This window comes from Botrytis sinoallii, assembly GCF_014898435.1.
Source record: "Botrytis sinoallii strain Bc 23 chromosome Unknown BSIN_025, whole genome shotgun sequence".
Classification (NCBI taxonomy): Eukaryota; Fungi; Ascomycota; class Leotiomycetes; order Helotiales; family Sclerotiniaceae; genus Botrytis; species Botrytis sinoallii.
In genome coordinates this window covers 261,247-275,894 of record NW_024066052.1, presented here as the reverse complement: position 1 = coordinate 275,894, position 14,648 = coordinate 261,247, and the positions used below count along the sequence as shown (strand labels likewise).

Below are 14,648 nucleotides of genomic sequence, written 5' to 3'. Positions count from 1 at the left end.
GTTGGATCATGGTTTCTACCATCTTACTTTCTACGGCTGTGGTCGTAAGTGCTTTTGTATTTTCCCAATATCGAAGTCTACAGCGACGAATCGAGGAAGCCAAAAAATCGGAGTTTAAATATGCAATTTCTCCGTAAGTCCTTCCCTACGATGTAACAAGATTTGCTTGCTGAAGAACATTATGTAGAGTATACTTCCAATCGATACCATGGATCATCCTCCAGAATATCTTTATACCATTCCTTTCCAGACTTCCCAGCAAATGGACTCAGTCATGGCTTCCGCTTTCAAAATGGGGCGAGACCTGGCATGAAGGCTATGAGCCCTTCAAGAGAATGAATGATGATTCGATAATGATAGTTTCCGCAGGGGGTAATATACTCTGGACATGCGATCCCGAAGTTATCATGCAGGTGTCTACCCGACGCAACGACTTTGTTAAACCAACTGAAATGCTTGATATGCTCAATATTTATGGGCCTACCATCACCGCTGCTGAGGGGGAAGAGCACCGCATTTTCAAAAAAGTGGCTTCGCCATCCTTCAATGACAAAAACTTTCAGGCGGTTTGGACAGGTGCTATTGAGCAAACTGAGATGATGACGCAAAAGTGGCTCGATGATAGCTCTGTTTCTGACCTCAACAGCGATGCCGCAAAGCTCGCTTTGCATGTCATCAGCAAGGTGTTCTTTGGAAAGACCATCACGTGGACGGAGAATGATACGAAACCCAGTCCAGGGCACACTTTGACTTATGAACGTGCAATAAGTACCGTTTTCGAGTACAACAGTACTATATTTCTAACCCCTCGACCAATTCTTAGTAAGTCAATTCAGCACCTCTACTTTCCGTGCATACTAAGTTGTAAAAGACTATTCCCCTTTGAAAATCCACAAAACCGCAAAGGAAGCATTCGTAGAATGGAGAAAATACATGGAAGAGATGCGAGACAGCACCGCCAAAGATCTCCAAACTCACGATATGAAAGAAGAAGGGACTCTCCTCGAATACTTTGTGAAAGCCGGTACGCCCGGACTCAGCAGTGCTGACTTGTCGATCCCCGAGGCTGCGATCCTCGGCAACATTTTCATCTTCATTCTCGCAGGCCACGAAACGAGCGCAAATATCTTCACATACGCTGTGATTCTTTTAGCATGTAGGCCTGATTTTCAATCATCTCTACAAGCCGAAATCAGTACTATTATCGGTGACCGTCAACCAAGTCAGTGGTCCTATAAAGCGGACTTCTCTAAACTCATAAACGGCCACGTCGGTGCGCTAATGAAAGAAACACTTCGACTCTACACCGTCCTTCCCTTTCTACCCAAAATCAACAAAACCAACGAGCAATCATTGAGAATAGGTAACCAGACACACATCTTACCCCGCGACACACTCGTCATGATCAACACAAGCGCCACACATCGCAATCCCAAATACTGGTCCGAGATCCCCAAAACACATGCGGATACGCCATCATATCCCTCATCCGATTTTCACCCGGAGCGCTGGCTGCGGTCCTCGGAGTCAAAAGTATACAGCCCACCTGAAGGAGCGTATATTCCATTTGCAGAGGGCCATCGTTCTTGTCCCGGACAACGATTTGCACAGGCCGAATTTTGCGCGGCTATTACTCGGTTGTTGAGCGAGTTTAGTGTAGAACTGATTTGCGAACCAGGAAAGGATTATGTGAGCACTGTTCAGAAAGTAGAAAAGCAATTGGCACATAACACTGTATTTGATATGGGTTTGAAAATGAAACACCCGGTGCCGTTAAAGATTGTTAGGAGAAAAGCATAATTTCCGAGCCTGTCTTTACATTTAGTTTCTTAGGGAAGTTTGTAAGATGATCTCGGGCTGGATGGCTTGTCTACAGATGCTTGTAGACTAGACTTGTAGTATTTACATCGATATAGGAGATGAACATTCAAATAGATGATTGCGGATTTGGCATGACCTCTGATTGAATCATATACTGCGCTCGTACAAGAAACTTAACTGCCAATCACTATCAACGCAGTTCCAGTACCTGGAGATAATATTGATCAGTTCATCCTCACTCAACTTCCACCTCCACAAGCCCCTCTGAAACTCCATCCAACGCCGGATATAACCCCAAAACTCTCAACCCCGCTCGCGAAAGCACATCTACAAAACAATCTCGCGTTCTCTCCGTTGCTCCCAAAAGCGTCATCATGTTAAAATCCTGCGTGACTGCCCACACTGACGCTCCCGATCTCGGAACAATCTGTTCATGTATAAAGAGCTTAGAGTAACCCGGCTTCATAGCTTTGCGCAGTTGAGTAAGAATAACCACACATTTGTCGTCGGGAAAATCATGAAGAACCTGACGGATATAATATGCTCGAGCTCCTATTTTACAAACTCTCAGTAGATATCGACATAAAACCCGATTTCTCTGCACGATTCGGAGTTGGGATTGATAAATCTACCTTTAACAGGCTGTTCCTCAAATATTTCATGAACCAAATACTCGATTCCCTCATTCCTACCCGCACCACTAACAATATGAAGCAAATCCTGCACCACAAACCGGCCCTCCAGCTCCGGAAACGCAGCTCTCAGCGCGACAGTCTTTTGACCATACCCACCTCCCATCTCCACCCACAAAGCCGAGATCGAACTATCGCCCTCCGCCAGAAATCGAGCTATCGGGAAAAGACCCTGCACCAATGAGGTTCCTTCCGCCCAGGTACTCATCAGCGTTGCGAATGCCTGCGCAGTATCGGGTTTCTCTCCAAGAATCCCAGATAAATCTTTATTTGGATGATGAAAAGCAGTCTGCACCGCAGTATTCTGTGGATTCGTCGGGTTCTTATACTTTGTATCCGCCAGGAATCCAGGTAAGGCCAAGTACGCTGGACCCAGAAAATCGGCACTGCGAAACCTGGAATTGGCTCTCCCGTCTAGTAGGGGTGGGTAGTGCTCAGAATCACCAAGTCACGACTCCCTTTGTGAAGGTCGACTCTGCAAATAATGTATATGAAGACGAAAGCGTGTAGTATTTATTTTCCATTCTATTTAATTGCGCCAAAAGCAGCTAAACTGCGGAGTAGACGTGCTTTTAAATTTCCATATTAGTTTAAAATACAAGTACAACCATCACAGGGAATCATACCAAGCAAAACACCATCTGCTTCGGTAGCCTGTGCTAACTGCTCCAATGTTTTTTCTCAGGTGGATGGTAGATGGAATAGATCCAAATCCCATGCGATACGAATGCAAACACTTTCTACAGGCTTCACATACCATAAATATCAGTAAAGATTTCAAAAACAATACTAGAGTGTTTCACGAGATAGATATACCTGAAAAAGCAACACTCTCGCAAGAGCATCAGCCGGTGTCTCTAGAGCAAGCGATAAATCTCGAGCTGCAAGTCGTAATTTTGTTTTCAGGACATGGTTTTCTAGGAGTGAAGCGGGCGGGTTAGATGTGAGGGTTTCGAGTGCGGAAAGGAGGCTTTCAGGGAATAGAGAAGTCATCATGCGTGGAAATCACGTTGAACATTTGAAAATGGTAGGATGAAGAAAGTAGTAGAATAGGTATGAAATAATCAGAATTTATATGCGAGTCAATGGAAATAGATATAGTGCAGCATAAGCCAACACACTGTTGGAACACAGTCCAAACCAATGGTAAGATTGCATTCCTATGCATTTCGCCCTTTTGGAGGGACAGTACTATGTTAAAAGAAGGCACATACATGATCAGCCATGAATAAACATGTTCCACGGAAACTTCATCCGAGAAATAGCAAGAGGAATGAAAGTAAGCAAGACATCACACTACTAATGTATCCAAGCTAATGCCAAAAATTCACGAATCAATTGTTTTGATTACCGACTCCCGAGACGTACCGTGAAGAACAAATGATATGTATGATTAAGGCAGATACATGGCGACACAAAAATAGCAATAACAATCTAACTTTTTATTCCTGTATATATGTACGTATTAACTGGCTGATAAAAGGCTCAAGGCGCAATGCAACATAAAGGCAAAGAAAGAACGACTATAAACAACAAATAACAGGACTAAAAACCCTACCAATTCACTTACAAGATAATCCATAATAAATTCCTTTCCCCCTTCAAATATACTACCCCCTCTATTTCCTTTCCGACAAGCCCCGTTCAACCTCTCCATTCCCACCTTTCCTCTACCCTATTCACCCCAACTTACCTCCTGACCCCACTCACCCTTTTCCACCTGCTCTCCACCCCCCAAGACCTCCTCCACCTCCCCATCCAAACACTCACATAACCCCCTCCCACACCCTTCCTCAACCTCCTGTCCATCTTTCCCAATCAGCACCGGCAAATTTTCATTCAATCCATTCCTCAAATGTCCTATCTTTCCAAACCTCACATTGCAAATGACGAGCCAGCGAACTCGAAATGCTCCAGCACTCTCCCAGTTAATCGAATTTTGCCAGGAAGGGACTTTAATTGCGCCGGGGAGGGTTTCCATTCTCGCCTATTGGTTTATCATGATGAGTTTGGGAAATTGGGGAAGAAAAATTGGAGAGGGAATACACACATAACCTTGAAAAGCTCGACTTTTGTTGATTGAGAAGATCAGAATAACATTTTTGCAGGTCTCGAAGGCTTCCTTGAAGATTGGTCCATTTTGTGCTTGGGTGGTCCATATACCCTTTTGGATATTAGCTGAATCGGTCTTATTTGCTTGATTCTAATCCACTTACATCTTCTATACATTTAATAACATTTTCATCGTTGAAGGATTTTACTATGAAATATCTTGTATCTGATAGCGTCAGCATGTGGATTTCTCAACTCTCCTCAGAATATTCTATAGCTATTGGCAGACACTCGTCACTCAACTTCACAGCAAACAAGACAGTGATTCTGATAGAATACTTTTTTAACTAATTGCATGGGTATCAAGAAAGCGCGACTAAAGCAATCTCTATTGACTTGAAATAAGATAAATAGAAGCGTCGGACAAGATGGGTGATTTTCACTGACCACCTTTACCGCCTCGATCAAAACCTCTTGGATCTTTATAAGGTTTGCCAAGAGCATTTCGCGATCCAAATCCAGCTTCGCTCCTTGACTCGTGTGACTCCCAATTACCACGACCTCTTCCCCGACCTCCTCGACCTCGATAATTTGGATCAAAGGCCTTTCCTCTGTAACTTCCATGTACTTCAAAAGATCTTTCGCGTGCAGTCCGTGCAGGGGGTCTGCTCTCAAAGGTCCTTAGACCGGGGGACACTTCACGATCATTACTGCGGCTTCGACCACGGTTACGAGATTCTTCGAAATAAGAACGACCTCCACGGTCACCATTGGCGCGGCGAGAAGAATCATAGTCTACTGAACTTTGTCGACGGCGATTTTCATGTTCTCGATCCTCAAGGCGTGCTACTTTTCCATAGTTTGCCTCCCCTTGAGAATCTTGGACTTCACTGTAGTTGCGCTTGTTAGATGTTAAACGATCATGAAGATCTGTAGACTCCGCTACCGCTGGGGTATTCTGAGGTTGTATTAAGCTGTTCATCAAGTTTCCTACGTTAAAATTTACAAGACTTTGACCATCTTGTATACCTGCTAAGAGCTTGGCTTTTTGTTCTTCCAATTCCTTCAGAGCTCGTGCAGTTTTCAAGAACTTGTTTCTGTGTACTATATCATGATACTGAGTCATGTCCAGCCATTCCTTCAAATCTGTGTCATGGGGTAAAACTTGTGCCAGTGTTGGTGGTTTAGACTCTCGTGAAGATTTGATTTCTTCCTTCGCAGCCTCGGGACGGCGATAATCATCATTATTATCACGAGAAAATCTGCGTGGGTGATGTTTTTTGTCAGTGTCTTGATGCGACTTTTTTTCATATCTATGATCGGAGGCTGGATTTCTCTCTGGTCGATAATCGCCGTCTTCTCTGCGTTCATCTCGAAAACGAGGAGGTTCAGGTTTTGATGGCTGTGCTTGTGCTGGTGCTGGACGTCGAGTCAAAGGGCCAGGTTCTTCAGCCTTTACACGAACATAAGCTGGTCGAGTTGTGCGCTCGTCTTCCGGTTTAAGAGACTTATCATTAACGTTAGCCGATTTTATATTGAACTGATTTCCTTTTGGCTCCGTGGGCGGAAGCTTCTTAGGGCTAGGCTCATCTAGTATCTCTCCTTCCGACATCGACCCATTTCTAACATTCCTGACTTCGCTCTCAGCTAGAAAACCATTACCGGCTCGATCACTGGTAGATTTCTTGATTTTTGTAGGAGTTCCTGACATTTGGGGGTTCGCAGATAGAATGTTTGTATTGATAGGAGGTGTTTTTTTGGCAGTACCATTTCCTGCCACAGGGTTCATTTTTGGTCCTGCTCTTGGTTTTGTTTCAGAATAATCAGAAATGAGATCATTTATCTCTTTTTCCCGGCGTAAGTGTTCGTCGAGATTTACCCCTTGAGCAGGACTCTTAGGAGATGGTTGTAATGAGCTCGACGATTCTATCGCAGTTATTTGTTTTGCTGGTGCAAGAACTGGTGGGGTAGCTGAGTTGGCTCGGCCTTCTTTTCCCTTCATCAATCTTGCTCTTAATTCGGCAGTTTTGGCAGCAAGCTGTTCTTTCGTCGGCGTAGGAGTAGGAGGAGCCACACTATTATTAGTTGAATTCAATTGAGGGGAGTACTGGGCAGGTAGGTAGAGGTTAGCTGTATGTGCTTGCTCCCTAAAGTCCATAGTAAAAGTTAGGTCGTCTGTCCCAAGCACTTACTGGTGGTCGATTGGGAGATATGAATTGATTTTGTGCGAAAGCTGCCTGGTTGTACATAGGAATCTCTGGAGAGAAGCCATTGTAACCATCAATATTCATTTCGTCATATTGTAATATGTTTGGTTGTTGAAAGAAATTGGGGCCTGGTCCACCGCCAGAGAAAGGAGATTGTAGTGGTGTAGTTCCAGATAGATCATCTTGATTGAAATTGTTTGGTTGATATTGTCCATTACTTGGAAAGCCGTTATTTGTTGGCCACATGGCTGTAACAAGAATTTGTCAAGTTGACTGAGTCTTTTGTTGAGTCCAAGGTTCGACGACTTGTTCCAAATTGGATATTTTATTTTTTAAAAGTAATCCGCACAACGATATTTTTTCGCACACTATGTCGAAAGACTTGTAAGAGTGAATATTCACAATGAATAAATGAATGAGTGATTGCCTGAATAACTGTGTTGTGGTACAATAGAATTAGATATTTGAAGTACTTGAGCTTTGCAAAATCATATTATGACGAGGTAGCTTGAAGGGCTTCTGCTTCTTGTTCTTCTTATTCCTTGAACTTTGGTGTATGTGAAAGGCCTTTTTCGGAAATCTTCTATAAATTATAAGAGAAAGATCTGCTGAAAGACCAGTAAAAAGAAAAGAGTGGAAGAAGAAATGTAATAGTAGTAGTAGTAAGTTGTATTAAATAAATGGCAGATGTGAATGAACACTTTTCGAGATATGCAGCTAGGTCCTAAACCGAGCTAGTAGGATGCCTTAGGCGGTCAACGACATGAAGATAAACCTTGTAAAAATATATCTGATGATTAATGCAGCTTTCCGATTGATTGGGATGGATAATTCTACTTTTATTCAGATGATGTGATGAATGCGACTTTCTCATTGGGGAGTCAATTATGAAATGGATGCAGTTTTCCGATTGGATGCTATTAAATGAGGTATATCGTCTTTCCATTTCTTTCGTACCTGGGTATTGGACGGGATGAGAACGCTCATAAGTAGCCTATCAGAGTTAATTCTCACTTGCTCTATCATTTTCCTCATTCGATATGTTCTGATACAGTACCAACATCATCCCAACATCATCCCAACATTTGCAAATCCCCAGCTGTTGTTTCCATGTCATGCAGGAGGTAAGAATGATGAGAACAAACCACTCTGGATGCCGGCATATATTATCATGAACCTTCCAACCATTGTTGCTGTTGGACCCTTTCCTCTCCCAACCAAAGCTGCCATATACCATAAATATACAGGAGAAGATGATGAGATCCTTGTAATAATCTGAACATGACCGCTTATTAACGTGTATACTGTGAGAATCAACTGTGTGAGCGCTAGATTCCGGATGATCTGGACTTTATCGACTTGTCGGATCCCGTTAACTGGCGGGTTGACATCTTTCTGCGGGGTGGCTGGGGTTTGTTGGAACTGAGAGTCCCGCAATACCCCATTGCCAGATACTCCCAAGATTACGAGCATAGGCATTGCAAGTAAAAATAGAGGTATATTTGAGATTGTCCAATATCTGAACGGTCCGTTATTCCTAGTGAATGTTAGATACGGTCCACTTTCCATCAAATCCATCGACATACCAATAAAAAGCCTGCACGAAAGCATATATACTTGGCAGGGTATTCGAACACCATACTCTTGGATTCACGATGTCCGTTGCCCCACAGTACTCTTGATATGCGATATACTGCGGTGTGAGAAAACCAATCCCAACACACATACCTCCCAAACCAGTGATGATGAGGCGACGAATGGTGGGCATATTGAACCCATTACTCAGACTCAAGAGAACCCTGAATGCTTCCTCAAGCAGGAGAAACCCATTGAGCAATGCATTAGTTCTGAAAGTAGTAGCAAGTCCGAATACTACGCCAGAAATAAGAATAAGAAGGTCGTGACCTAAAGTTCTGTTGCTCACTCCAGACCCAAAACTTTTTGTGAAAAGGAATGCTCCCAAAAAAGTCAATAGCGCAGTCGAACTCTCAGCATATGGAGCAGACAGAAATATTCCAGCTGGTGATATGATGTGCAGAAGAGCAGTAACCAACGCAAATCTCTTTGATGGGAAGAGTGTTAAGGTCAGGCTGTGCAGGGCAAGAGTCGAAAATAGATGGGAGATGTGAGCAATCAAGATCCCCACCAACCCCTCCAGCCCATCATAGTGGGGTACCCCAAGGTATTCAAGTCCTACCTTGGTCAACGACGCATACAGACGGGTAGTTATTTCCGTACTTACCCATACTGCTGAATTTTATGATGCGGGTGAAGCCCCACCCGAACGCCCATTCTTGTTCATAGACATATCCGCGATTTGACGCGTGTACGAAGTAAATTGCATCCCATCTTACCAGCTTGCCGATGAGGTACTGCACTACCGATGGTAACTTCTTTTTACCGATCGAATGCAGACTCGACAGTAGCAAACTGGTAGATGTGTCATAGCCTGGACCTGGACTACAAGCTGCAATGAGCAGAAGCGAGGTCTTCCAGAGTACAAAACATAGTATCAGGGAACGAACTGGTGCTCCAAGCGGATGAGGATATATCGAAGCCATAATGACGAAATGAGGTTTCGGCAGTTGGGTTCAGCCCTTTAGAGAGAGAAGACTTCTCATCATATTCCTCGTGTGTTCCTCAACAGGGGTTACGATAAGATTAGGAAGCGGTGAAGAGACATTCACATCTCGCTAAGCAGCGGTTACCCGAGGGATTCGATGCCAAGAGATTTGAATCTGTAACGGAAATACTCGTATAAGAATTTCCGTATCTTGCGAGTTTATGGATCTTGTACGATTCAAAATCTCAATGGACACATTAAGGACCCAGGATTTTTAAGGTCTTGATGTGCGAAGTTCTACCATCGTAAGAGTAAGAGTAAACAGAAACAAGGTAAAGAAGATCGATCATAATCCAAAGCTCATCAGGCTTATTCTTATTAACAGTGGATACCAAGGTCCTCGGTGGGTTGCAGGAGGGGAAGAATTGAACCTCATTGTTCTATGAATTGAGGGACATAAAATGTGTCTAGGTAGTAGATACTCGTATGTACTAGTAGATACCTACCTACTCGTATGTACATGGAGTATGCCTTTCCTGATGTAGTTTTTGATCAAATTTTGGTTGCCAGGAAGTTGTTAGTCCTTTGAAACTAGCCTATTTTTATCCTAATCTCATTAGATAGATTTCATGATTAGCTTCAGTCAAGGCTCTAATTAACTATCATCTCTTGCCCCAAACTCCCTTTGAAGAACATCATTAGTTAGATCCTGATACAAAGAGGGAAAAAAGCATAGAGTAAGAGGCCTGTCGTGTAGCACGACGCACCACCAGTTGAAGTATCTATTGATCATCTGGTAATCGAGATCGAGTCGTTGAGACCCCTGCGATCAAAAAGTAACTAATGAGAATTGCAGCAAAACTTGTGAAAATTCAAGAATTCCGAATCAGGGCTGCATCGGAAAATGCAAATGTTTCCATAAGTCGGTAAGGATTATACGTTGTAGACCACTTGACAGTCATACAACAAAACGTGTATTTCCAAGGTTGTCATGAGTAGAGGCTATTCAGGATGAGCGCAATGAATGACTTCACCTAGATACAGCCTGGTAGATAGGTATGCATTTTCTACATTATTTCCTATTACAACAGACACTCTTGTAATAAGCGTCGTTTGATTGTTGTCCGGTCTTCCGTTGATATAAATTATTACCTACCTACCCTACGATAGGTACTCTGGTATTCTCACCTCCAGCTACCGGTACCTATGAAACAGAAATTTCGGATATCGGACCCAATCCGAGGAAACCGAAAAAATTCCCTGCACCGACCTCTCTTTTCTGCCACGAACCCATCTCTCATTGACAAACTCTTTCTTCTTATCGAGGCCAATCGTGCATGCATCTATGTGAAAATTTTATGCAGTCGTGTGGAGAGGGCTCGGAGGGTTGAAAAAACAAACGGATGGTTTGATATAAATCCAGGAATTCATTGTACGCTGGGTGGAGCTTTTGCTGAGCCTCGGAGACCAAATTCGCATGGCAGGTAGGGTTACGGGTGTTTATATGCAGCATCGGCTGATCATTGTAAGGGATGTTCAAGTACCTGATCAAGGATTGCCTGCTTCAAATTACTGACGTCTATTTGTTGCTTTTCAGAACCATACAAAAGAGGTAGTGCCAAACCCGGTCTTTCCGTCTGGAACTCCACTCGAATTTAGTTTATTTGATCCAAGGGATGGAACCTTCTTTTGTTTGTCAACACTCCAAGGTTACCAGATTAGTTCCCAGCCAACTCATACATACTTAGACGTTGTTGCTGACACTCAGCTCTTTCATTCGAACTCTGTCTGCCTCTCTATTCTATCCCCTTCAATTTTTACGCCGCTGTGCGGGATTTGCTGACCATATCGAACAATGATGACTATGTGAATAGATCTCTGGTGTTGTAAGACCTATCTTGAGCCTTCAGCGAATGTCTGACCACAAGCACTCTCAATATAAAATCTATTCCACAAGCTCTCACATCTGTGCGAATTTGAAAACAAGCAGTATCGTTATCGTCTGATTTCAGCCATTAGATCAATCCGCCTTCTTGGCTTCATACATACATTTTTATAGCCTTCTCTCTGCCAGCCCTACGAATATACCTCCTTCCATGCATACGGAGAACGTCGAACCTAATAGCGACCCCAAAGCCTCGAAACTTTCCAGGTCCTCCAAAAGAGCAACTTCGCAGTCGCGGATACCTTCGCCCACGAGGACGTCCCTTTGCTGGGACGTCCCTTCTCATCAATATGCTTCTACATTCAGCAGCCGGCATGCACAACCATGAGTATTCACATTCTACCCTTCCTGCTCGGCCTCGCAGCGATTTCATGCCTAGAAGATCACCTCTGAATCGCTCATCTTTCTCAAATCCTGGCCCAGAATTATCTACAACTAATGAAGATTCAATACCGGCTTTATCAACTCGACGCTCAAGAGCATTATCCGAATATATACCTCGCAAATTAGAACATCAACAGGTGCATACTGTTCGATTCCAAGAGCCTGAACCGGATAGAATGAGCGAAGATGGCAGATCAATTGCGAACTCGGAAGGAAGTCGGTCGACAATTGGAGGTCGACGGCGCAGGAGATCATCCAAAGCTAGCACAGCATATAGCTTGGCACACCCGGCTCCGACTTTGACACACAAGCAACGGTTATTGAATATTCGCCCGAAATTGCTAATGCAATTGCAGTTATTGTCAGTTGATAAAAGGCCTAAGCCTACATTAGATGTCCTGCCTTCGACCGTTGTTGTCTCCAGATTGGCTAAGAGGTTTCCTCGAATGTTCAGAGGAAAAGGTGAATTGGGTGCAAATGACATAATGATTGTAAAGAGCGAAGACTACTGTACACCGGATCACTCCATTGATGATACAGATTCTGACGAGGAGGGATTCTCGCACAGAGATCTTGTTGCAGTTATTTGCCAAATGCCGAAGGATGAAGGGGGCTCTCAAGGAAAAGCCGAGATAGTTTTAGGCGATGGTTCTGTGTGGTTAGCATGCCCACTGCCAACAGGTTCTTATGAAATGACGAAGTTTGACGAATCAGGAGCAAAGGTGACCACTATTCGATGGGTGAAAAGAGCATATCATCACAATATTTCCGATTTGCCTAACAACGATGTCAAATTCAATTTCAGTATCATAGACCCAAATTCACGCCGCCACGCAATTATGGCGACTATTACTCAAACAAAATTGGACATTCCGGATTATTATACCTCGTTATCTCCTCCGTCTGGAACAGAAACCACAACGACACCGGTGAGTGAGGTATCTGGTGAGCTCGAAGATGAGGATGGCGGTATGGACACGATTATCGAGCGCATGCCTCAACTCATGGACGAGACCACGAGGACCTTGATTCAAGTCACGGGAATATGGGTTTCTTTACGCCAAGGCTGGTCTCCTTATTTCAAATACAATGATGCTATGGCTACTTTCAGCCAAAATAAAGGTTCAAGAGACTCTATGAACGGGAGAAGTAGAACCTCTTCAGTGATACCAGATCAAATGCGATCAACGTCTTTTACTGCTCTTACTTCCACTCGCTCAAGCACACCGGAATCTGCATTTGGGGCCATTGGGGAAAAGATTCTCAGATGCAATATTGGTAAAGCAAATTCCGTCACAGCGTCTTCGTCACAGGATACAATTACATCACCAAGGCGAGCGAGAGCCACATCTACTGGTGCCGCGTTCATGCAAAGGGCAGCAAGCCGCAAGATAAACACAATTGCCAGCGATAGTGAAGGAGAAAGCATAGCTCAAATTCCTGAGAATAGCCAAAGTCAAAATGCTAAGACAGATATCTCGAACCGCGTTTCTTGTCCTCCTGGGCTAGATACCGTTGCGTCACCTACGCAGACTCCTCATCGAAGAGTGCAGTCTGCTCACATGATTCCGAGTACAGGTACACAAAATGCTGGCAACAAAATCATGGATGGGCAGAGCGAAGATGGCCATGGCAAACCTCCTCCCTTGAAACGGAAGAACAGCCGATGGAAATCGTTTATTAACTGTATTCGCCGTCGACCTTCTTCTCGTCTCCCCCTCTCGTAACATTATCAGGAAATACTTTTGTATCAACACTGGCGTTATTATCATAAAAAGCATTGGGTTCAGGCATATATAAATTTTGGAATATGAGGCACATTGGATGTGTATTTGGCTTGGCGTTGGTAGATATCACTCCGGCATATTCGTTTTTCTTGGGAACACAACATGATACTCCCTCCGTCTACTCTTGCTTGTATTTTTAGTATATAGTATAGGTAGTTCGTAGGCTCTATCGATAAGGTAGATATTTTTTCCATAACAATGAAAAGGCGTACGTCTTGTCACAACCTTTGGAGTACAATGTTTGTTATCATCTCGTGTTTAGTCAGCATGCTTGCTTTTAGAATTCCTTCAAGGCAGTAATGATCACGTAGGCTTGTTACAAGTTACAACCGAGCTAGCAGGTAGCTATCTAGACATTCAATGTGAACCTTACGTACGGCTAAATGCCTAATAAGAAATTCCCTCTTTTGCATAAATATCCTCTGATATTCACTTCTATTGATTCTCGTGAATGGATTGATTGAGTGACTGACTGATTGACTAAATGACTGACTGACTGATCTGATTGACTACTTATAGATTTCTCTCTTTGTTTAGAGTTCCAAGGCTGATATAAGAATCATTGAAGTTTGGCTCTAGATTCACATTCATATTCTAGAAAGATTTACTACTCGAAGACCGAATCATTCAGAGCTTCCTTTCGCCCCGTACCGGTGACCTTACCTTTAGTACCTACCTACCCACCTACCTGCCGCCTTTATTATTCGAAAGCACATACAAAATACACCAAACACCACCACTCTTTCACTTCCTACGGGACACTTCAACAATCCCTGTCTACAGCTTCTGGTACCCGCGCACGGATCTCGAGGCACAAGGCTGGTGTTCCCTCTCTGTCCAACATCATAATTATCAAGACTTCTATGCTGTGATACACTCTTTCAAATTCAACTTTTGCCCCTCTTCATCAATTACAGATTATTTAATGAGAATAGAGCTTCTTGGTGGCCTATTATTTCCTGGATAACTTTCAGGAACTTCAACACTGCGGCTTTGGGGTTTATCTGGAAGCTGATTCAGTCGTGTGCGAGAGAGATCGCCTTCCCATCAACGAAGCTACTTGCCTGCTTTGTACAAGTACTTGTGCGATGCTCTTTCACTTAAGCCATTCATGATTACTGACAACAATTAGTTACTAGATTCTCTCTATCATACCCAATCACTCAATTTTAGCCGTTATTCCCAGATAAAACGATT

General features: G+C 43.5%; 5 protein-coding genes across 5 annotated transcripts; 2 read left to right on the top strand and 3 right to left on the bottom strand.

The window, feature by feature from the left end:
- Positions 1–8: 8 nt before the first annotated feature.
- EAF02_010404 (uncharacterized protein) lies at positions 9–1,800 on the top strand (the record flags this gene model as incomplete). Its single annotated transcript, XM_038906452.1, has 3 exons — positions 9–133; positions 188–822; positions 872–1,800. 3 exons carry the CDS (start codon positions 9–11, stop codon positions 1,798–1,800), a joined length of 1,689 nt encoding a protein of 562 aa, XP_038753716.1.
- A 256-nt stretch (positions 1,801–2,056) lies between these two features.
- On the bottom strand, positions 2,057–3,506 carry EAF02_010403 (uncharacterized protein; the record flags this gene model as incomplete). The annotated part of the gene is made up of 6 exons (XM_038906451.1): positions 2,057–2,373; positions 2,454–2,879; positions 3,068–3,082; positions 3,140–3,176; positions 3,249–3,260; positions 3,330–3,506. 6 exons carry the CDS (start codon positions 3,504–3,506, stop codon positions 2,057–2,059), a joined length of 984 nt encoding a protein of 327 aa, XP_038753715.1.
- A 682-nt stretch (positions 3,507–4,188) lies between these two features.
- EAF02_010402 (uncharacterized protein) lies at positions 4,189–7,018 on the bottom strand (the record flags this gene model as incomplete). Its single annotated transcript, XM_038906450.1, has 5 exons — positions 4,189–4,500; positions 4,564–4,677; positions 4,730–4,791; positions 5,013–6,672; positions 6,758–7,018. The coding sequence occupies 5 exons, from the start codon at positions 7,016–7,018 to the stop codon at positions 4,189–4,191; spliced, it is 2,409 nt and encodes an 802-aa protein (XP_038753714.1).
- Positions 7,019–7,885: 867 nt separating this feature from the next.
- Positions 7,886–9,333, bottom strand: EAF02_010401 (uncharacterized protein; the record flags this gene model as incomplete). The annotated part of the gene is made up of 3 exons (XM_038906449.1): positions 7,886–8,309; positions 8,359–8,965; positions 9,015–9,333. The coding sequence occupies 3 exons, from the start codon at positions 9,331–9,333 to the stop codon at positions 7,886–7,888; spliced, it is 1,350 nt and encodes a 449-aa protein (XP_038753713.1).
- Positions 9,334–11,570: 2,237 nt separating this feature from the next.
- Positions 11,571–13,391, top strand: EAF02_010400 (uncharacterized protein; the record flags this gene model as incomplete). Its single annotated transcript, XM_038906448.1, has 1 exon — positions 11,571–13,391. One exon carries the CDS (start codon positions 11,571–11,573, stop codon positions 13,389–13,391), a length of 1,821 nt encoding a protein of 606 aa, XP_038753712.1.
- Positions 13,392–14,648: the final 1,257 nt, after the last annotated feature.